General features: G+C 57.4%; 3 protein-coding genes across 4 annotated transcripts in view; 2 read left to right on the forward strand and 1 right to left on the reverse strand.

The window, feature by feature from the left end:
* The window catches only part of MPPED1 (metallophosphoesterase domain containing 1), an 822,621-nt gene that overhangs the window by 272,213 nt on the left and 527,186 nt on the right, over positions 1–23,222 (reverse strand). The gene's annotated exons all lie outside the window — the stretch shown is intronic.
* The window catches only part of SCUBE1 (signal peptide, CUB domain and EGF like domain containing 1), a 145,330-nt gene that overhangs the window by 107,854 nt on the left and 14,254 nt on the right, over positions 1–23,222 (forward strand). For both annotated transcript variants that reach the window (XM_050806163.1, XM_050806164.1), the window contains 8 exons: positions 6,291–6,413; positions 8,972–9,088; positions 10,645–10,767; positions 15,307–15,426; positions 15,778–15,882; positions 17,212–17,328; positions 17,915–18,052; positions 20,242–20,445. In XM_050806163.1, the coding sequence (XP_050662120.1) occupies positions 6,291–6,413; positions 8,972–9,088; positions 10,645–10,767; positions 15,307–15,426; positions 15,778–15,882; positions 17,212–17,328; positions 17,915–18,052; positions 20,242–20,445 (1,047 nt within the window). The remainder of the gene's footprint in view (positions 1–6,290; positions 6,414–8,971; positions 9,089–10,644; positions 10,768–15,306; positions 15,427–15,777; positions 15,883–17,211; positions 17,329–17,914; positions 18,053–20,241; positions 20,446–23,222) is intronic.
* The window catches only part of TTLL12 (tubulin tyrosine ligase like 12), a 91,828-nt gene that overhangs the window by 17,010 nt on the left and 51,596 nt on the right, over positions 1–23,222 (forward strand).

Below are 23,222 nucleotides of genomic sequence, written 5' to 3' on the forward strand. Positions count from 1 at the left end.
AAGACTTACCGAGTACCTCCTGGGTTGAGGGGACCCTCGGGAAACAGGAAGGCTGGGGAGCTGGGAGAGGAGAGCTGGCTCAAGACAGGCGTTGGGGAAGGAATAGACCAGCCCTGGAGATGAGGAGATCCAGCTACCCCCAAAGGATGGACAGAGCCCCCAAGAAGCTGTGGGCCCTGGGGCAGGGTGTTAGGCCTGAGTGCTGGAGCCCCCTGTGCTGAAGGGTGAGGGCAGCGCTCAGTGCCCCCAGCATCGCTCCAGACCACCCTCCAATTGCCCCCACCCCAGCTCTGGGCAGTACCCCCACACTTGGCCAGGAAGGGAGCGCCTAGAGAGCAGGGCGCGGAGGGGGAGAGGAACTGGAACTTCCAAAGTCCAGTCAGGGAAAATATTGAAAGTGGAGGTTAGGGTGACTTAAAATAGCTTGAGGTGGACTTTTTTTAAGCCTGTAAAAATAAATGTATTTTTGTACAGTGTATGACTTCTTCCTTGCCAACTCGCTGGGAAGAACCGAGTGATTATTGACAGAAATAACAGTGCTTCCGCCTGTTTATTTGAAAATAAAGCCCTTCTGTGGCCACCACTCAGCCTGTTAATAGCCTCAGTGCGTTCCTGGCAGGCAAGTGGGCAGGTGGGTGGCGTCTGAGTCCTCGCCACATGACTCAGTGCCAGGAGTGACTGGCCGAGGAAGCCCAAGGTCCGCGCAGATCTGGGCATCTCCACAGCCCAGCGATGGCACAGCCCGCCAGCATTTGCCTTTGGAGGGCCAGAGGGGCAAGCAGAGCTTAATTCCTCGGGCAAGGCTGGGGCTGCTGGAATGGGGTCTGGAGGCCAGGAGCCACCCTGTCTGGGCCAGATCGAGGCCTGGTACAGGGCAGGCATGTGGCCCAAGACGGGGCTACTGGGATTGGGGCTCCCACTGCTGCCCCCTAACCATCCCTCGTAGCCCAAGGGACACTTAATTCCTTCTGCTCTGGTTCTGGCTCTGAGGGTAGCGTGGTGCTCAGGAGGGCTGTCCACAGCCCCAAGGCGACCCCCCAACCCCCGCACCACCACGTTTCCTTTTCTCTTCAAACAGTTGGGGCTCTCTCACCAGGCTGCCCCACTTGGCCCTTTGGCCAAACCTCCTCCACGGATGCCCAGCCCCGGGCCTGTGGCTGTACTCAGAGCCCTTAGGGCCCTGGCTCCCACTGGCCAAGGTCAGAGATCACCTCACTTGCTCACGGAACAGGTGCGTTTTCTGGACTCCTACTGTGTACGCAGGTTCCGGTGAGAAAGGATGAATAAGAGATGCTTCCTGCCTGTAGGGATCCTCTACTGAGTGCAGAAGACAGGTTTTCATTTTTTAAATCACTGAGATATTTGAGTATTACAGACTACTTGGTGTGGGATAGAGAAGTTCAGTATGGCAGGAGGTGGGGGAGGCCAGGGAGGGCTGAGGCGAAGAGGCGTTTATCAGGCAATGGTGGGGGCAGGGGAAGCATTTTCAGCACTGTGACTGTTGCCAGAGGCCTGTGGGTTTAAGGACCTGGGACTGGGAAGGATGCAAAGGAGGCGGGCCAGATGGCACAAGGCCCAGGGCTACCCTACAAGCTTGGCCAGGTCCCAGTCAGCACTGGGCAGGAGAGGCTTACGCCCAGGTTTTCATTTTGAACTGACCCTGGCCACAGTGGGGTCCCAGTAGGGTCTGGAAGAGCAGCCAGGCACAGCTGCTGTCACTCAGGCTCAAGATGGCAGTGCCAAGGCAGGACTGGCAGCAGACACAGAGAAGGCAGAGACCATACATGTCCATAGATGCCCACATTTCAGCACCAAGGGACTGGCTAGAACTGCCCACAGGACCACCTCAGGGAGCCTGGGAAACCAGACGGTGGCCTCCAGCCCCAGGGTTGGTGTCGTTGGTGTGTTCCCAGCCCCGGCTGGAGAGGTACAGGCAGGAGGATTCCCAGCAAACTGACGACCCTGGCCCCAGGGTTTGGCTCCTCGGTCAAGTGCACACCATGATCTTGGCAGGGTCTGGGGAGGATCTCAGAGGAGGGAGTTCAAAGGCTCCGTGTTTTCTGAAAGCCAAGATGTCAATGTCAAGCCAGAGGAGTGGCTGGAGAACAGAGGTCACAGCGGGCTTGGACAGCCCAGGGATGCAAACCCTGGGCGGGCGGGGGTCACGTGGGCAGGTGGAGGCAGGGGTGGGGAAGTTGGGAGGTTTTGTCTGGATGTCGGGGACGAGGGGGGCCTGGAAGATGTGCCTAAGCCCTCGTCTCAAGGGCTCCCTGCTGGGTGCCTTGCCCATTTGGTGTTGGGAGGCGGTTATCTTGCTAATCGGTCCCTCCAAGAGGAAGGGGGTCCTGGGCCTCAAGAATAAGGATGCAGGACTGCAGCTTGCCATTGGCAAGTGAAAAGTTAGGAGGATGGGAAAGTGACTGTAGCTGAAGGAAGCAGGGAAGGGCTGAGCTGCCAGTGGTTGGCAGTGAGAGAAGGCAGACGTGTATCTTCCCTTCCTCAGCGGAAGCCTGCATTTCCCCCAGGTCACCAGCCCCTCTTCCCAGCATCTCCAGAACAATCCGAGAGAACCCCCCACCTACTGCCTGTTTCCTCTCCTCCCTGCGCAGTGCTCTGGGCCAGGCAGGCCACAGCCAGGGCTTTTACCCGAGTAGGAACAATGGTACCCTCGAGTGCCCGCCACCTGGCCAGCCCCACCCAGCAGCTGGCCCTCCCTGCTGGGCACTCCAGGATGATGCCAGCCCATGACCCCGTGCCCTCCCTCTGCTCCCACCCAAAAGCCCTCCCCTACGTGGTCCCCCATATGAGATGGGCAGGAGGAAGCCAGAACCAGTGTCCTGTGCATCCCTATAGCTCACCCCATCGCCCTGCCCCCATGCACACTCACTCGAGCTCCAACCCTAGGTGATGCACCCAAATAATCCACTCAGTGACCCGAGACCCCACCCTTCCCTCAGCCCGCAGGCCCGCTCCATTGTCTGGAATCACCGTGACCCATTCGTTCATTCAGTGAGCGTTCCTGGACACTCACGCTGGGCCCTGGGGTGCGAGATAGGAACAGACACCCCCAAGTCTGTGTCCCAAGGCCCTCTCATGCCCCCAAAGGCAGGTCCCATGAAGAGGAAGCTACTGGCTCTGGAAAGAACGCGGGAAAGGCTTTCTAGAAGGGCCGTTTTTCCCAGGGCTGGGGTCAGCAGGTGAGAGTGGGGGCTGCGGCTGTACTGGGTGCAGTCACTGGAGTCCAGGCTGCCACGGCAGGAACCAAGCAGGCTGGAGAGAGGAGGCAAGGCAGCCTGGCCGGGCTGGAAGGGAAGCACTGGGAGCCTCTGCAGAGGAAGGGCCCTAGCAGACTCGGGAGCCTCAGAATGCTGGCCAGCAGGCAGGGACTCAGCCAGATTTGTGTGTGGAAGGTGGTGCTGGCTGCCTGGTGGAGGGCGGTGGGGTGGGAACCCAGGGAGGAGTGGAAGGGAAGAGAGGCGCAGAAGCTGCACCCCAGGGGCCATGAGCCCAGCAGCCCCTTCACTATATCCTGAGGTAGTGTGAGGAGGGGGCTTCCCTCCATCCTGACCCCCAGGCAGCCAGCTACACCAGCCTGGGCCTCAGGCACACATGCCTCCCTCTGCCTGTCTGGTTGCTATGACAGCCCCTTAGCAGACAGGCCCGGATGGGGCAGGGGATGGGACTGGGGGTTCTGGAGGGCCTGAGGCTCCACTGAGGAGGCAGGAGTGGTGAGAATGATCATGTGCTGCCCCTGTCTGCTTAGCAGCCTTAGCTCATTTCAGTTTGCTAAGGATGCTGGGAGAGGGGATGCGAGGAGAGGCACCATTTAGCAGCCTGGTCTGCAGATGGGACCCTGAGGCTCAGAGAGGTGCCTTTTCTGCCCAACATCGCACAGCCAACTGAGGCAGAGCCAAGATGGGCCTCTGTTCTTCTACCTGGGGCTTGTATCTAGAAATTCCGCATCCGCCTCTAATCCCGGGGTTGGAGGGGAAGGAATGATCCAGATTCCTAAACCTCTGCCCTGGAGCAGCACCGCCGGGCTTCATATCTCTTTCTGTGGTGGCTGCAGCGCCAGCATGATGTGCTGTAGCAGGCCCGTCTTTGGGTTCGCACGGCGCTGGTTGAGACATGGCTCCTGGTGCAGTGCTCTGGCCTCCTCTGTGAAATGGGAGCCCTGCTGTCTGCGTTGTTTTGAAGGTCACGTGAGATACCAGAAAGTACATGCTATGTCCCTCCCCGAGGCTCCCAGAGAGCCACGTGGGCATCTCAACCCTGCACGCCTCTAATATTCTTCACCAGAGATTTGACCTCTAATATCCTGGTTTTGTCATCATTGGGGGACATTCCCTGGGAACACTGCTTTAGGACTCTGGGCAGGTCTCAAGTCCAGCCTGTTTGGTTTGAGGAAAGAAAAGTGAGAACGACATGGGCCGGCCTGAGGTCGGAATAGCAGTGCCAGGAACAAGTTGCCGCTACGGGGCTCAGTGCCATCTGTAAAGTGGGGGCAGGCTTACCTTCCGCACAAGGCGGTGCCAGTGACACTGGACGGGCCCTCAGGTACCTGACCCAGCAACTACGCCCAGGATGGGCTCTGCAGGTGCTGGAATCTGCATCTGGCAGGTCTGTTGAGACGTGACCGGTGACCAACAGGCGCTGCTCTTCCCATTGTCCTCTCTGGAAGGGCCTCTTCCACTGCCTCCTTTTTGCTTCTCCAAGTCAGGGTGAGACCGCCGTCCTGAAAGCCAGCACTGATTTTTTTTTTTTTTTTTTTTTTTTTTGAGATGGAGTTTCACTCTTGTTGCCCAGGCTGGAGTGCGATGGCACGATCTTGGCCCACCGCAACCTCCGCCTCCTGGGTTCAAGCGATTCTCCTGCCTCAGCTTCCAGGTAGCTGGGATTACAGGCATGCGCCACCACACACGGCTAGTTTTGTATTTTTAGTAGAGACAGGGTTTCTCCATGTTGGCCAGGCTGCTCTCGAACTCCCGACCTCAGGTGATCCGCCTGCCTCGGCCTCCTAAAGTGCTGGGATTACAGGCATGAGCCACCATGCCTGGCCAGCACTGATTATTTTTTTAAGCCACCCTGTAGTGTAGAAATAAAACCTCTTATTTTTCTTACTCATTGCTGGAGAGAGTCTGGAGGGGGTGGCCAGCATGGGGAACTGGAGAGAGTCCGGAGGGGTGGCCAGCATGGGGAACTGGAGGTCGGGACCCAAGAGGAATTTGGGAGTAGCTAAGACTGTGTCCCTTGGAGAAGAAGCCCCTTGGGGACAGGGACCTCTGATGAAACAGAATGCCAGGCTCGCCCAGGGCCTAAGGGCAAAGCCCAGATGGGCCCAGCAAGGAAGCAGGAGCATGGGGGCTGACAGGAGTCAGGGCTGCGCTCAGGGTGAGGAAGACATCTGTGAGGCATCGGCGGCAGGCCATGCTGGGAGGGAGAAAGCTCCCCGTCCCTGGAGGTATGCAAGCAGAGACTGACTGGCAGAGTTGCTCAGGATGGTGTCATTTATTACTCGGGATTGGGCCAGGCAACCTTCGGAGCATACTACACCTCATTCACTGCTAAGTGAAGAAGCAGCTCAAACAGGCGAGGAGTCAGGCTGGGAAAATGGGGAGCGTCAGGCCCACTGCATAGCGCAGCTGCCCACTTACCTCCTGAAGCCTCTTGAACCAGGTGCTTTCCCTCTCTAAGCCTCAGTGTACTCCTCCAACAGAGGCAAAAATGCCTACTTTTTGAAAAACGTTTCTTGAGCGCTGATCAAGCACCGGCACTGTGGAAATGTTTTCTAGTCCTCGTGATGTCCTTCAAAGTGGGTGCACTTCCTGTCTTCGCTCTGCAGACAGGAGGCCAAGGCTCAGGGGTCTAGGAGCTTGCTGAGGTCACCAGAAGTGGTGCCTGCCTGCTCCAGCCTCCCTGCTGGCCAGGTGGCCTCCCTGGACCTGCAGATGAGAGGACATGGAAGAGTCGCCGTCCCTGCTTTCTTGCTGGGCACAGCAGCCGTCACTTCCTCTCTACTCAATATCGCACATCCCAGGCTTGCCAAGTCTCAGGGGAAGTGGTGAAGCTTGGGGAGCTGACCCTTTGCAGTACAACTCAGCCCCTGCCCTGACCCCTGGGAGACAGGGCCTCCACCCTCTGCCCAGCTGGGGAGCCAGCAGCCAGCCTGGGGAGTGGGCACCAGGCAAGTCACAGCAGTGTCATCCCCGCCACTAGTCTGTCGTCCCCCCGCTGGTCACACAAGCTGATTCTCCTGGCTCTCACTCCTCCATCCGCCTTGGCTCCCACAGACATCAACGAGTGCCTGGTCAACAACGGAGGCTGCGACCACTTCTGCCGCAACACCGTGGGCAGCTTCGAGTGCGGCTGCCGGAAGGGCTACAAGCTGCTCACCGATGAGCGCACCTGCCAGGGTGAGCCCCTGCCATGCCCCAGGTGGCCCTCGGGCCCAGCGGGGTCGTACCTCTTCCAACCTCCTGGGCTGACACGGGCTCCTAGGAGGGGAGGGGAAAGCAGATGGGGTTGGGCCCGAGGAAACAGGGTCCTTTATGACTCTAGGGGACATCCAGTCCAATCTGTTCCTTTTATTGAAGGGAAACTGAGGCCCGGGAGGGCTTCAGCACATGTCCCAGGTGGCAGAGGGAGCCGGTGGCCGAACTCATCGGCTCACCCAGCCCCTCCCTCCCCATGTGGCCCACGGGCCTCCCAGAGTCGAACTCCTCTGGCTTCGGAGGTGGGATGCTGCCATCTGTTGGAAAGCATTGCACATTGCAGGCAGGCGCTCTCGAACAATCCTCACCTGCTGGAAACAAGGATAAAGAGAAGGAGGGGTCTGGACAGAAGCCAAGAATCCCAGCCCAGGACGAGTCTAGTGGGATCCAGGATGCAGCGGGAGCCCAGAGGCTGGCAGTGCAGAGCGGGGTCGGGGAAGGCTACAGGGGAGGGTCCGTTGGTGAAATGCTTGAGGGGTGAGTAGGGATTTTCCAGGAGGAGCCAGGGAGGTAAACCCACACAGGAGATGGCACTGCCGGCCTGAGGAGGTTTAGGGGACCACAAGGAACTTGGTGGGGCTGGATGAGGCCATGAGGAAGGAGACAGGTGCCCTGTGGGCCTCACACTGGGAGAAAGTGCAGGGGGTGGGGCACCCCATGTGGCAGGGCAGGGGCCCTCTTTCCCTGACGATGATCCAGCTGTGGTCTGGTTGTTTTGTGCCTGTGGGGTACCAGCAGTTGCGGGCAGCATGTGGCCTTGTCTGGGTACTGAGCTGTGCTTCTGCCTGTCAGTGCAGCTCGGGGGCTGGCACAGGGCAGGGTGAGGCCCTGAGGAGTGAGGGCTGTGCTCCCGCAAGGTCCCTGAAGAATGTAAAAGCAGGAGGCTGGCGGGAGTGGCGCCAGGGCCGGCCGTCCTCAGAATCAAGTGTGCCCCGTGCCAGCCACTCCCTTCCCCAGGCTCAGCCTCTTCATCCCTGGACGGGCATCCTGGCCCTGTCCTCCTCAGGGCCTGAGGTCTGATCGGGAGCACAGCGTCTGTCCAAGCTCTATCAGGGTTCCTCTGACTTTGACTTTGTTTCTCTATTGGCCTTGCCAAGTTCTGCAGAGGGCTGAAGAGAGCCCTTGACCTTGCCTCCCAGCTGCCCCCTGAAAGAGGCAGGCGGCTGTCGAGGAGGAGGTGAGATCGCTTGTGAGGCCCTGTCCTCACCCGCCCCACCCCCACCTGTATCTTTTTCCACGCCCTTCCAGGCTCATCTCTCTGAGGCCTTGGGGCTCTGGGCTCCACAGGTCTAGCAGGGAAGGGTCCATGCTCCTTTGCTTGGCACTCAGGGGACCCCAGACACTCCCGCAGTCCCCCTCGGGTTCCACACAAGTGGACCTGCCAGGATGGCTCCTAGGAGGCTCCTAGGAGGGGAGGGGAGTTCAGATGGCGCTAGGCCCAAGGGAACAGGTGCGTCTCCTGGGCACCACATGCCCCTACCTCCTAGCAGCTGCCTGAAGCACCCTTCCTCCACACTCATTCCCTCATTCCAGGCTGGTCCTATCCTTCAGATTTTATCCCAGGTGCCACAAGCACCAGGAGGTCCCAGATCCTCCCTGGGAGGGAGCACACTCACCTTTGAGCACCCATGCACAATTTCTTCCTTGTGTTAGTGTTTTTATAAATATGCATATATGACAAATATTTGTGAAATTACATGAGCTAATGTTTTCAAAGAATGAACTCTTAACTGTTATGCCCTAGGAGGGGCAGGTTGGTGTCTGTTTTGCCTTCAGGGGTCCACATCAACTGTCCCATAACAGCCATTTTATTCAGAATTTATGGCCAGGACAGACTTGTCTCCAGTGAACATGGTGGTTCGTTTTTTCCTTTCCAGGAACAAACACCCCATGATTCCCTCTTTCCCTTTTTACCTTGGCTGCCAGAAAGCTTATCATCACCTTTCATATTCTATCAGAGCTGCCTTTTTAACCTTTATGGGTGGTGTATTTCCTCTTCTCTTTTTACTTGTATGGTTTTCCTTATTTTCTCAAGAAACATCATGGGGTGATGGGGAAAGATGCTTTGGTCAGCATCCAAGAGGCCTAGGTTTATGTCCCAAGTCAGCTGCCTCTGCAGGGCCCTGGGGCCAGCCACAGTCTGTTTCCTGCAGGCGTGGGTTCAATGCCTCTCCACCACTCCTAATCAGAGTTGACTATGAGGTCGTAAAATGGCAGAGATTCATAATAATCCCCTCCATTCACAATGTTTCTGCCCTGCTCATCTCCAGAAAAGAAGTGAGGTGGTTCCCAACCCAGAAACAGAAGGCTAATGGAAACACAATGGAAAGTCGAGCAGCAAGAAGGAGTCTCCCATTTGCGTCTCGGCCCAGGGATTGTGTGTCCACAGATGTGCCTTGAGTGACTGAGAGTGACAGGCCGTGCCTACCTACCACTCCCTCAAACTCCTCCCCCAACTTTGTCTCCCTGTGGCCATGCAGACATTGACGAGTGCTCCTTCGAGCGGACCTGTGACCACATCTGCATCAACTCCCCGGGCAGCTTCCAGTGCCTGTGTCACCGCGGCTACATCCTCTATGGGACAACTCACTGCGGAGGTCTGCAGCCTGCCCGCCAGGGCCACCTCCCCCCCGAGGCACGCGCCTGGCCGCACGGCCACCTACACTGCACCCCGCATCCCAACCCTGCCCTCAACCCTGGGGGGCCCGAGGCCTCAGCAAGGACAGGGACTGCTGGGCAGAGGGGCTCAGCCAAGGGCAAGTGGGGCAGGGCTGGGGAGACAAGGGGTAGCAGGAAATGGTTAGAGGTGGGTAGCAGGTCTCTGCCAGTGCCAGGGCTTGACCAGATGGGCATGGGACTGGAAACCACATTTACTAGAGAACCCGGGCCAGGAGCGGAGGCAGCCAAGACATGGAAATTCCAGACAGCTCGTTCCAGGGAGGCTCACAGCAGAGAGGGGCAGGGTAGAGGCGCAGTTCGGGATCCCCAAGGGGGAGTGTTTGGCTAGGGGGTGGGGAGGCACTCCAGAGGCTTCCGCGTGAGAAAGCAGTGGACAGAAGGACCAAGAGGCAGCCACAGGGCTGGGCCCACAGGAGGAGGGAGCTCAGAGGAAGATGCAGATAGGGGGCGCTACCCCGCCGTGCAGGCTTCGGGAGCCCACAGGGGAGTTGGGGGTGTCAGAGGAGAAGCCTGTGGAGGGTTTAAGCAGGGGTGCAATATGGTCAGGTTCATGGAACTGGATGCCCCAGTGGCCGCATGGAAAGGAGAGTGGAATCCAGGGTACCACTGGGAAGGCAGCTCCAGGCATGGGAGCGCACACTGCTGGAGCCAGGGCAGGGTGGGCAGGGACGGAACAAAGAGGAAGGTTCTAGATGTATTTAGGAGCCAGAGCCAGGCTGCTGGGACTTGGTGTTATATGGGCGTGGTGGGTGAAGATTGGGAAGCCAAGGACGGTCCCCTGTCTCTTCCTTTTCTGTGGCCTGGGGGCAGCCACACTCACGATGCCAGGCCACTCGAAGATCAGAGAGGGTCAGGCAAGAATGTGATCAGGACACAGCTGGTGCTTGGGCTTCTGGAGGTGGGCTACAGATTCTTCTGGAAAGACTCTCGAAAACCTGGGCACCCCTTCCCTGGGCCTGCCCAGTGCAGGCAGCTCAAGAACTAGCAGAACATGGAGCCCAGCCCCTTCCCCCAACTCCAGCAGGTGCTTTTGGTCAGAGGAGGTGATGACCTCGTTCACCCTGGTGTCTGTTGTACCGCAGGGGACCTGGGGCTAGAAAAGGGCTTGTCCAGAGTCCCATGATAAAATCAGTTTCACAGTCCCTGGAGCAGTGCGTATTCCCTGCGCCACAAAACCTGGTTGGGTTGGAACTTTAATCGCGTGCCACCTCCTCTGCCCCCCAGCCTGGGGTGCAGCTGCCTGAGTTCAGAAAACGACTGAGGTTCCTAGGGGAAGGGACGTTGGGGTCTGTGAGGAGCCTTCTAAACCCCCGCGTGTGCGCGTGTGGCATGTGCACTGCTCCTCTGCATTCCGTGATGCTGTCTGACTCCGGGGGTCAGGAGATTCTCGGCCCTCTTGCCCCGGGTAGTCCCCTCCCCTGCCAGCCGCCAGCCGCCAGCCTCCCCTCTGCCCTTACGCCCGCTGTGCTTCCAGATGTGGACGAGTGCAGCATGAACAACGGGAGCTGTGACCAGGGCTGCGTCAACACCAAGGGCAGCTACGAGTGTGTCTGTCCCCCGGGGAGGCGGCTCCACTGGAACCGGAAGGACTGCGTGGGTAGGTGGCCACCCTGTGCTGGCTCCTCCCCCGTACCCGGGCTTGGATGGGAGGGGCAGTGGCTTTTCTGAGGTGGGGCTGAGCAGGGCAGCCCCTCCCTTTCCTCCAGGCCTTGCCTTCCTGGGCAGAGGTTACTCTGCTGCTGGGGTATGGCCGATGGGAATGAGGACTTGCAGAGAAGGAGGGGGTCCCAGGCAGAGCATGCCAGTGTCAGCCAGAGGCACAGCAACAGGAACCTGCGGTGGGGAGGAGGGCACAGAGGAGATCTGGGGGTCTGTGTGCAGCCCCAGCCGTGGGGCACAGGGCCCTGCTGACGTCTCCGTAGAGCTAGAAGCTTAGAGGGAGTGGGTGTGGAGGCCTCTCCTCTGGCAGCTTCCCCTTGTCCTGCTGGGGAAGCTGAGGGGGAGGAAGAGAGTCACTCGGGGTGCAGCAGCCTCAGTGGGGCACAGTTGCAGGGGATGTGGCAGTGCCTCCCGGAAAGCCCATGGTCCCTGCACCCTCTGCGGACGTGCTCGCAGCACTGGGTGCCCCTAGGCTGAGTTCTGGAGGGGCCCCTGCGTTCCCTGGTTCCCTGTACACAGGGCCTTGTCTGGGTGCTGGGGCTATGGGCCTGCCCTCCTGGAACCTCGCACCGGGTCCTTGCCCGGCCACGCTCTAACATCCCCAGGGCAGCCTAAGTGAGCCTTGTAAATTTGAGTTACAACATCCCTCTGGGCTCTGAACTGCCCCTCCTCCCCCCACCTCCCTGCCACCGCACCGCACCGCACCCTCCACCCCTTCCACTACCACTACCCACCCCTCCTTTGACTCCTCCTTTGACTCTGAATCAAAGCTACAGTGCTTGGAATGGCCTGAAGGCCAGCTGATGGGATTGCCCTCTGCTGTCTCCCTCGCTTGCTTCAGGCCAGCCTCACTGACTTCACAGGGCCTCCACCAGCCCTTGGCCCGAGGCTGTGCACTTCTCTTGGCCTGGAGGGCTGTCTCCCAGCACTCCTCACTCCTCCCTTGCTGTGACGGTCTGTGGGTGAGGCCTGACCCGTCACCCACCCAGAGCCGCAGCCTCGGCCACTTCCGCACCCATCTGGGCCCCCTTTGCTTCCAGCTGTCTTTCGTTCCCATCACACTCCCAGCCACCAGAAGTAATGTGCACTTTACAGGTTCGTGTTGGTTTACGTCCGTCTGTCTGTCCGTCTCTCTGTCCTCACTAGAATGGAAGCTTGACACAGTTAAACAGGTCTTCTTGGCCTGTCCCATTCACTGCTGGAGCCCCAGCTCCTGGAACAGACCCTGACAATCATAGACACGAGTCAGTATTTGTCGGAGGAATGAACGCGTTGGCGAATACAGACCATCATTTAATATCTGAAATCAGAAGGTTGAGTTTCTCACGTACTTACGGAAGGAACTGCTGTGCTGTTCAGACAAAGTCTCACTGAACAAAGTCAAGTGCTGCGCTTCTGTTGAGTTTCGGGAAAGAGCTTGTTTGGGGTTGTGCTGCTTGGTGGCAGAGGCAGCATTAGGGGATATCCGTCTTAGGAGCATAGGAAGGATATGGTACCTTCAGATTCTTTGCAGGAAAGTGTTGTTCATTGAGGATATTACGGGGTCATTGCTCTGTGGTGAGCGGGTTTACGCAAACCTGCCTCCAAGGGCCAAGGAAACTGAGTGGCGGGAGAAAGAGGCTGACACATTTAGTTTCTCAGAAGGAAACGTTTGGCCGGGCGCGGTCACTCACGCCTGTAATCCCAGCACTTGGAGAGGCTGAGGTGGGTACATCACCAGATCACCTAATTTTTGTATTTTTAGTAGAGAGGAGGTTTCACCATATTGGCCAGGCTGGTCTCGAAGTCCTGACCTTGTGATCCACCCGCCTTGGCCTCCCAAAGTGCTGGGATTGCAGGCGTGAGCCACCACCCCCGGCCGCTTCTACTGCTCTTTACCGTCTGCTGCTTTTGAACTTTTTCTTCCATCCAAGATCCTAACAGTCAGGTGAACTCATTGTGATACAGATCTGATCACCCAGGACAATAGCTATCCAGTGATATCCTGAAGTCTTTTTTTTTTTTTTTTTTGAGACGGAGTCTCGCTCTGTCACCCGGGCTGGAGTGCAGTGGCCAGATCTCAGCTCACTGCAAGCTCCGCCTCCCGGGTTTACGCCATTCTCCTGCCTCAGCCTCCCGAGTAGCTGGGACTACAGGTGCCCGCCACCTCGCCCGGCTATTTTTTTGTATTTTTTAGTAGAGACGGGGTTTCACCGTGTTACCAGGATGGTCTCGATCTCCTGACCTCATGATCCACCCGTCTCGGCCTCCCAAAGTGCTGGGATTACAGGCTTGAGCCACCGCGCCCGGCCAATATCCTGAATTCTTAAACAAATGTTGGTCTGTCTCCTGGAGTTTAGGAAAATTTTCTTCAGCACTCAGCATAGCTCTAGACCTGGCTTTACATCCAGCATTAGAGATCTGATTTCTGGCTCAGCAACTTTAATGGAATATTGTGCAATAGGATTTTTCCTTTCCTGGGATAAACCCTAAGGGAGGAGTTGCTTGTGTAGGAGGTGAGGGGCAGGAGCAGAGAGGGTAGGATGCGATGAGTGGCTGGTGAAGATGGAGCTGGGTGGAGAGAGCGGCAAGTGGATTTCAGAAGGTTTGGGTGGGAGGAAACTGAGACCAAGGTATACCAGTGGCAGAAGCTATTAAATGATGGCATTTTGTCTCCTAACATTTTAGAGCTCCTCTTAAATATATTAATGTGTTAGTTTTGATGTGTCAGAAGTTCCCACAATGACCGATGTTATTCTAAGTTGGTGGTGGTTGTCGCTGTTTGGGTTTTGTGGTGAGTAGGGGGGCAGTTTGCCATTTACCAAGAGAAGCACAAGCTAGGATAATAGTCTAAATTCATAAGGCTGCAGGAGCTCAGCCAGGGAAGTTGCAGCCTTGGCATAACCAGCCCGTGATCATCACTTTCATCAGTCAAAAGTGTGTGCTTAGAATGACGTTCCCGGTTCCCCCAAACATGCACAGGCTGGAAAGGGCCGTGCAGTCAGTGATCTGACAGCTGTGACCCCAGAATATGGAGAAGACAAAGGGGCCTCCTTTCACGTGTTGGCAGAACAGGAGTGCCCTGAGGAAGACTTGAGAAGAGACCCAAGGAAAACTCTGCCTAGTCGCCTATGGGAATTGGCCCCTAGTATCATAGACCTCTGACCATTGATCCTGGGGGCCAGCTTGGATTGAGTTGGAAGCATGCAGAGTCTATGTTGCCGTCTGCTCCCCAAGGAGTACCCCGTTGTCTATCCAGCAGACACGAGACAAGTCAGAGCACAACAAAACTCATGAGATAAACCTTTATCTAATAGTCAAGCAAAAGCAAAGTGCCCAGCAGCAGAACACGCAGGTAAATGTGCGTCTCTGAACACAAGGTCTTGCTCCACAGCCAGAGAACCACTTGCTAACAAAGCAGTCAGCGCAAGAGAGCAGCAAAGCAAGTGAGAACTCAGGGTGCTGCCGCACTCTGCCCTCCCAGAAAGCAGTCAGCAGGACAGACCAAATGTGGGCCCCGGGGGCTTGACCAAGGACACCTGTGGCCCACGGCTCCCAAAGGACACTGGGAAGCAAGGGTTTCTAAAACAATCTTGGAGGAACCTCTGGAATTACCAAAGGATGAGATCAGCCACCGCTCAGTATCTGAAACCAGAAAGCCGAGCTGTCACTTAAGAAAGGGGGAACTGTGTTGGTCAGGCAGGCTCAGGGAGCAAGGCAAACTGTCGGTCTTCCCTGGGGATTTGGAGCAAGCTTATTCCAGGCAGGTTGGGATCAGGGTGATGGGAGTGTAAAAGCATGGCCTGTGTGGGTTACAGAAGGGAGGTGACTTGCCTGAGCCTGGAAGCCTGGTTACCCTGGAGTGACCCCACACTGATGACTGAGCAGAGTGTGAGGCTGTCACTCAGGAGCTGGCTTTCAGAGGCGCGCCACGTAAGCCGGCTGTTACCGACTCATTAGCTGTCTGTAAAATCAGTTCTGGTATTTACCATGGCTGTAGAACCATCAGTCTTTTCCTCGGAGTCCGGGGGACTTTCTCATCCTCTAAAGATAAGTCAGCATGTGAAAAATTTTGGAGGCTGTTTCCGACGTCTCCAGACACCTGTATCAGGGGCTGCCCCAAAGAGGTGCTTCTGAGCAGTCCCTCCCATGGCCCTCCCAGGAAGCCCGTGTTCATTTACCGCCAGGGGGAACAGACGCCTGCCCTGGAGAACTCAGCCCTGCCCTCAGGGAGTTCCTGGTCTGGGGATGGGGACAGGAACCTTCTCACAGCCAGGACTGGAGCCTGAGCGGGAGGAGGGACTAAGCCAGCTGTCTGGGCCCAGCATCCCCACACGACCAAGGGACCTGTGATCTCCAGGCATCTTCCCACCAAGCCAGCCCAGCCATGGAAGAGGGCAGTGGGGGGAGTCCCCATTAGGCCATGGCCAAGACCCTCCCGGCTCCGGGAAGCCTCCGCCCCGGCCTCTCTCAGCCTCTCTACCATCTCCCTTCACAGACACAGGCCAGTGTCTTTCTCGCACCAAGACCTCCCCCCGGGCCCAGCTGTCCTGCGGCAAGGTGGGCGGCGTGGAGAGCTGCTTCCTTTCCTGCCCGGCCCACACGCTCTTTGTGCCAGGTAACCCGGCTGTCCCTGAGATGGGGTGCTGTGGCAGGGGGTTCTTCTTCCCTGGGGTCCCACCATTGCTCCCAGCTGTCCTCCAGGAAAGAGCCCGACCTAGGAGTGAGGGTCTCTGATAACTGAGTGACGCTAAGGCAGCTGTCTGGTTTTCTGTGGGCCTCACTGTCCTCAGTAAACCCAGTGGGCTCCTTCCTCCAGGCCACTTGCCTGTGGTTGTGTAGCGGAAACTGGCGGAAGAATCTGTCCTGATCTTCGTCTCACTCCACAATCCCTCGGAGGCCCCAAGAACCTGAGGGCCGTGGGAGGGAGGCGCACCCTGGCCCACCTCACCCACTGGCTTCTCTGCAGACTCGGAAAATAGCTACGTCCTGAGCTGCGGAGTTCCAGGGCCGCAGGGCAAGGCACTGCAGAAACGCAACGGCACCAGCTCTGGCCTCGGGCCCAGCTGCTCAGGTAACCCCTCGGCCTGTCCATGCTGCATGCCACTGGGTGACTTTGACTTTGCATCCAGCGTCATGCTGGCAGGGGAGGAAGGGGCACCGCCCAGGGAAGACCTTCCTGCTCTCGGTGGCCTGGGGCACTGGCGATGAGCCAGGCCCAGGACCTAGAAGCCAGCATGCTGCAGGCTGAGTTCCAGCCCAGAGTCAGGGGACCATGGGAGGGCCCTTCCGGCTCTGAGGTCACAGCCAGAGTGGTTCAGGGACCCTAACGTGCTGTGAGTGCACAGATCTCAGACTGGGTGGAGTAAGCCACGTCTGCCGTGGCTAGTAGATTCTGCCGAGTCAGAGCTGGCCTGGCCGTGCAGAACGTGCCGAGAAGCGCCAAGGTGCAGCACAGTCCCAGCCATTCGGGAGCAACCCTCCGGGCTTGGTGAGCATGGCACAGCCAGCCTTAGCTCCTGCCAGCTAAGGAGCTGGGGATTGTGTCTTCAGCAGCTTTTCTTACTCAGGATGCTGAATTTGATAGATAGGTGCATTTCTGTATGTTTCTTTATTTTTATTATTTTCTTTTAACGGAGTCTCACTCTGTCACCCAGGCTGGAGTGCAGTGATGTGATCTTGGCTCACTGCAACCTCCGCATCCCAAGTTCAAGCAATTCTCCTGCCTCAGCCTCCCGAATAACTGGGATTACAGGTGCCCATCACCACACCTGGCTAATTTTTGTATTTTTAGTAGAGACAGGGTTTCACCATGTTGGTCAGGCTAGTCTCAAACCCCTGACCTCAAATGATCTGCCTGCCTCGGCCTCCCAGAGTGCTAGGATTACAGGCGTGAGCCACCACACCTGGCCCATTTCTGTATATTGAATGCATATGTGATTTTATTGTAAGCACCTGTGGTGGTAGGCTTCTTTAGTCCGAGGGCTCTGATATGCTCTTGCAAGGAACCGGCAGTCCTGGGAATCTACAGTATTTCAAAGCACTTTCCCTTCCTTGCTCTCCTCTCTCTTCTGCTCTACGCTCTTTCCTAAAACACAGTCATGGCTTGGTGATGGGGAGGAGGTAGGAAGATCCGTTTCCTCCTCCAAAGAAGATCTCTGGTGGGTGGCCCCTGGGCTTGCGCTTGACGCCACCATCCATGTGTTCGCCTGTTTTAGGCCTTGCAGGGAGAGAAATGGGGCAGGAGAGGGTCCCCCACGCCAGGAGAGCTGTCAGGGCACAGGGACTCCGACCAAGCCCCACCCCCAGCCCCAGATGGATTTTTCCGTGGCAGCCCCTGTCCCCCACCACCTCCTTGCCTGCAGGAGAGGCCACCACCTGGGGGAATTTTGGCTTTCCCCAGATGCCCCTGCCACCCCCATCAAACAGAAGGCCCGCTTCAAGATCCGAGATGCCAAGTGTCATCTCCGGCCCCACAGCCAGGCGCGAGCAAAGGAGACCGCCAGGCAGCCGCTGCTGGGTGAGTGGGCCGCCCTGCTGCCAACCCACACCAAGGGGGCTGTGGGAGAGTCCTCATGCCTGGGAGCTGGGGCCCCGGGGTCCAGCGAGTCTGGTTTCCGAGGGTGGAGGCCTCTCCCACCTGGCAGCTGTTTATTGAATGAGAGTTTCCAAGGACCTTCCAGGCTGGGGGAACAGCAGAGGCAAACTTGGTACGAGGGGCCCCAGAGGAAGGCACCAGCTCTGTCCCCGTGAAGATTCCTCCTCAACAGAGCTTTCAGCACGCAGCAGGCTCTGCCCGGAGCCCGGTCTGCACTGGCCAAACCCTCAGCAGGCCCAGAGCTGGGGTCACAGCCTCATTCATGAATATGTAGGAGGTGCCTCGGCCTGCAGCAGCGTGATGGACCGGGCGTGAGACCTGGCTTAGCCGCCAGCGCCTCCTGAGACCCCGAGCCAGCCCTGGCCTTCTCTAGCCTGAGTTTTTCCATCTGCACCACGGACTGCTAGGCACAGGGGTCCTCGCTGATGGTACTCTGTGTGCAGGGCTTGGTAGGACCTTGCTCCCTGCCCCATGCCGCCTTTGCCACAGTGGTCCTTTCCTTGTCCAGACCACTGCCATGTGACTTTCGTGACCCTCAAGTGTGACTCCTCCAAGAAGAGGCGCCGTGGCCGCAAGTCCCCATCCAAGGAGGTGTCGCACATCACAGCGGAGTTTGAGATCGAGACAAAGATGGAAGAGGCCTCAGGTAGGTGAGGGGTTCTCTTGGGGGCTTCTGCAGGCCTGAAGGAGGACAACAGGCTGGGGGCGCTGCCAGGGGCCTGCCAGGCATGAAGCTGGGCTCCCACCAGAGCACAGCTGTGGCTGGAGACAGAGGCAGGCCCACAAGCAAAGGGAGGTGGCAGGGGCCAACGCCTGCAGCCAGGATAGAAGAGGCAGCCCACAATGAGACAAGGTGACCGCAAAAGTCACATGACCCTTATCTGCCCGTCCACACTCCTGCTGGGGCCCGGGAGGACAAATAGGTATAGCCCCCCCTAGAATGGTTGAGCCAAGGACTGTCTTTCCTGGTTCCGGAAGGGGGTTCTAATGCTGGCTCGGGTGTCACAGCAGCACTTTGCTCTTGGCTATACGTGAGTGTCAACTTGTGAGTCACTGATGTTGAAGAGATGGGATCTGTCAGCAGATAAGTGTGGTGTGGGCCTGGCTGTGGGCTTGGGCACTGTGAAAAGTCTCCACCCAGGTAACACTCTCAGCCAGAGAGGCAGACGCACGTGTAAACCACCCATTGCCAGGTGAGACTCTCGGGGGGGGGGGCGGGGCGGGCACAAGAACAAACACTGCATACAGCTGAGGTCTCCCCCCACGGGAGGGCTTAGGAAATGTCTTAGTCTGGCTGGGCGCGGTGGTTCACACCTGTAATCCCAGCACTCTGGGAGGCCAAAGTGGGTGGATCACTTGAGGTCAGGAGTTCAAGACCAGCCTGGCCAACATGGTGAAACCTCGTCTCTACTAAAAATACAAAAATTAGCCAGGTGTGGTGGTGGGCACCTGTAATCTCAGTTACTCAGGAGGCTGAGGCAGGAGAATCGCTTGAACCCGGGAGGCAGAGGTTGCAGTGAGCTGAGACCGAACCACTTCACTCCAGCCTGGGTAACAGAGTGAGACTCCATCTCAAAAAAAAGGAAATGTCTTAGTGTATTCGCGTTGCTAAAAGGAACACCTGAGGCTGGATAATTTATCAGGAAAAGAGTTTATTTGCTCTGGGCTCTGCAGGCTGTCTGAGAACACGGTAGCAGTGTCTGCCTGGTGAGGCCTTAGGCTGCTTCTGATCAAGGAGGAAGGTGAAGAGCAGCCGGCATCCCATGGCAAGAGGAAAGGAGCAAGAGAGAGGGAAGGGGGTGCCTACGTCTTTTCAACAATCACATCTCATGGGGACTAGTAGAGCCAGCAAGAACTCACTACCACGAGGACAGCACCAGGCCATTCATGAGGGACCTATCCATGACCCTGACACCGCCCACCAGGCCCCACCCCCAGCATTAGGGATCAGATTTCAACATGAGATTTGGAAGAGACAGATATCCAAACATATCAGGAAGCCTTCCCAGAAGAGGCACCATTTGAATGAGAGCTTGGAATCAAGCTCACTGGGTGGAAGAGGTGGCGAGGAATGGCATTCAGGCAGAGGGAACAGAATGAGACCACCTGCACACGGGAAGGGGAACATCACACACCGGGGCCTATTGTGGGGAGGGGGACGTGGGGAGGGATGGCATTGGGAGTTATACCTGATGTAAATGATGAGTTGATGGGTGCTGACAAGTTGATGGGTGCAGCACACCAACATGGCACGTGTATACATATGTAGCAAACCTGCACGTTGTGCACATGTGCCCTAGAACTTAAAGTATTAAAAAAGAACAGGCAAAGACACAGAGGTCAGAGAGAGAAGGAGGTGTCCAGGAAGCAGTGAGTAGGGCCAGGTGGTTATACTTTGGAATCCACAGGGAGTGTCAGAGTGGAGGGGATGAGGCTGGCAAGGCCAGACGGGGCTGGACCTTAAATGGCCTTGGATTCAAGGCCAGAGAGCTGGACACTCTCCTGGGGACAGTGGCAGTCCTCGAGGTCTTTGAGTGACAGAAAGGAGTTCTTGCCCCATGAGTCACACCCTGAGGGGTGATGTGTTGCGGTGGCAGCTGCCTGGATTGCACTCAGATCTGCCGCGTGGCCTTGGGCAGGCCCTGCCTCCCAGCTCCGCAGCCTCCTCATCTGTCAGATGGGCACAACAGTGGCCCCTTGCCCCAGGACTGTTGTGAGAATGCACTGAGGTGGTCCGAGCCTAGTGCAGGGCCTGGCGCGGGGAAACCCTCAGCTAAAAAGGCAGCGGCTAGCAGGGTTGCCAGCGATTCACGTTCTGTCTCCCTGCCCCCGCAGACACTTGCGAAGCGGACTGCTTGCGGAAGCGAGCGGAGCAGAGCCTGCAGGCTGCCATCAAGACCCTGCGCAAGTCCATTGGCCGGCAGCAGTTCTATGTCCAGGTCTCAGGCACTGAGTACGAGGTAGCCCAGAGGCCAGCCAAGGCCCTGGAGGGGCAGGGGGCATGTGGCGCCGGCCAGGTGCTACAGGACGGCAAATGCGGTGAGTCCTTGCCCATGGCCACTCAAATGCTCACTCTGTCCTTCCTTGCACATGAGCCGGGGTAAACAGTGATGGGCATGCAGGGGAGACAGACACCTGGGGAGGGGACAGAGAGATGCAGAGGCCTGCTGAGGAGAAGCACTGCAGCCCTCATGGTCATCGCTGTCATTTGAAGAGCACTCCTCTGTGCTGGGCCTCGGGCATATGATCACAGTCCTGGGGAGGGACAAGGAGTGAACAGGACAGCAAGGCCACGGTCGAGGGGCGCGAGGGGGCACAGGAACCAGAACAGGCCCTCTCCAGTCTGGGATGTGGTTCGAGGAAGCTTCCTGGAGGAGGAGAAGTCACGTGAGCTGAGACCTCAGGGCTCCGGGAGTCGGGGAGGCTGAGTCAGGGTTGGGGGACAGAACAGCGATGTCATGAGGCCTAGGGCCACCCAGGAGGGCAGCGTCATGCTGCAGGGAAGCAGGTGAGGCCGGTCCCCAGCGGGCTGGTGTGGGCTGGAGGGGAGAGCCTGGAGGCAGAACAGGCAAAACCAGCACACCAGACGGTCCTAGTTTTAGTGGAGCTCGCATGCCCATGGGGAAGATAGACGGTGAGCCAGTGAACATGCCCACAGGTGCAGTGAGGCCAGAGGTGATGGAGCCTGGCAGGCCACAGACACCACTCTGAGTTCGACGGGGAGCCATAGGAATGCTTAGAGCAAGGACGCAGGCTCGTGCGCACTGTTATGGGAAGGCTGAGTAGAGGGGGCGGAGCAAGGACGGGGAGGAGCATGAGATGGAGGGGGCTCCTAGGGAGAGACAGACTTCAAGGACGACTCCAAGGGTTTGGCCAATTGGGCAGAGGTGGTATCGCTCCCTGATCCAGGCCAAATCCCCAAGGACTTGAGGAAGAGTGGGCTGCGGGCAGGGAAATTGAGGAAGAGTGGCCTGGGGGGAGGGAAATTGAGGAAGAATGGGCTGAGGGGAGGGAAATTGAGGAAGAGTGGGCTGGGGGGAGGGAAATTGAGGAAGAGTGGGCTGGGGGGAGGGAAATTGAGGAAGAGTGGGCTGGGGGGAAGGGGCGCACAGGCTGGACGTGTTCAGTTTGAGATGCTCACAAGTCATCCACATGGAGATGCTGGATGGGCAGTTGAAGCCACAAGTCCGAAGCCTCAAACAATAGGGTTGGCCAGGGGTGTAAACTGGGAAGCTGGTGGAGAAGAGGTGACACCTGGTGGGGGAGGGGGTGAAGCTGTTGGAGAAGAGGTGACTCCTGGTGGGGGGTGGACCAGGGGGAAGCTGTTGGTAAAGAGGTGACACCTGGCAAGGGGGACGCTGTTAGAGAAGAGGTGACACCTGGTGGGGGGGAAGCTGTTGGAGAAGAGGTGACTCCTGGCAGGGGGAGGGGAGCCGGGGGGAAGCTGTTGGTAAAGAGGTGACACCTGGTGGTGGGGGAAGTTGTTGGTAAAGAGGTGACACCTGGTGGGGGTGGGGGAAGCTGTTGGAAAGGAGGTGACACCTGGCGGGGGCGGGGAAGCTGCTGGAGAAGTGGGGAAGCTTTTGGAGAAGAGGTGACACCTGACGGGAGAAGGGCCAGATTGGGGAAGCTGGGACTCTGGCTCAGACAGTGGAGGGAAACAGCCGTACTGACAAGGGGGGACAAAGAGGACTTGGTGATGTCATTCTTCTCTTTCTTTTTTTGTTTGTTTTTGTTTTTGAGACGGAGTCTCACTCTGTAGCCAGGCTGGAGTGCAATAGTGTAATCTCAGCTCATTGCAACCTCTGCCTCCCAGGTTCAAGCTATTCTGCTGCCTCAGCCTCCCAAGTAGCTGGGACTACAGGCACATGCCACCATGTCTGGCTAATTTTTGTATTTTTAGTAGATATGGGGTTTCACTATGTTAGCCAGGCTGATCTCAAACTCCTGACCTCATGATCTGCCCACCTCGGTCTCCCAAAGTGCTGGGATTATGGGCGTGAGCCACCGGGCCCAGCCTCTTCTACTTTCAATAACTTATTTTGGGCCGGGCATGGTGGCTCATGCCTGTAATTCCAGCACTTTGGGAGACCAAGACAGGTGGATCACCTGAGGTCAGGAGTTTGAGGCCAACATGCCCAACATGGTGAAACCCCATCTCTACTAAAGATATAAAAATTAGCTGGGCATGGTGGCGGGCACCTGCAGTCCTAGCTACCAGGGAGGCAGACACAGCAGAATCACTTGAACCCAGGAGGCGGAGGTTGCAGTGAGCTGAGATCATGCCACTGCACTCCAGTATGGGTGACAGAGCGAGACTCCATCTCAAAATAAAAATAAATAATTTCAAAATGTCATTTATTTATTTATTTCAAACTTTCAGAAACATTGTCAAACAGATAATAAAAACTTCCATTCATCCAAATTCCCCAACTGTGCACATTTGACTGCATCCGCCCCCTCTGTCTCCCACACATGTATGCATGTGTGTAAGTGTGCATGCGTGTGTGAGTGTGTAGTCTTTACCATCCAACCCACATGCCCACTGCATTCAGCTTCAGCAATCCTTCCAACAATGTCCCTTTTGTCTTTCTGGTCCCAGTTCCCATCCAGAAAGACATGTCACCCTGCACTGTGTCTTCAGGCTCCTTCCGTCTGGAGCCGCTTCTCTCCTTTCCCTGCCTCTCCTGTCCTTGTTCCAACCTCATCTCCTCTGGGCTGGCACTCAGAGCTCCCTCTGGTTTTTCCGGGGGACCTGACTCAGGGCCCAGGGTCCGGCAGGAACCTCAGCTTCGAGGCCTGATCCTGGGTGCCCC

Source organism: Macaca thibetana, chromosome 10, assembly GCF_024542745.1.
Source record: "Macaca thibetana thibetana isolate TM-01 chromosome 10, ASM2454274v1, whole genome shotgun sequence".
Taxonomy (NCBI): Eukaryota; Metazoa; Chordata; class Mammalia; order Primates; family Cercopithecidae; genus Macaca; species Macaca thibetana.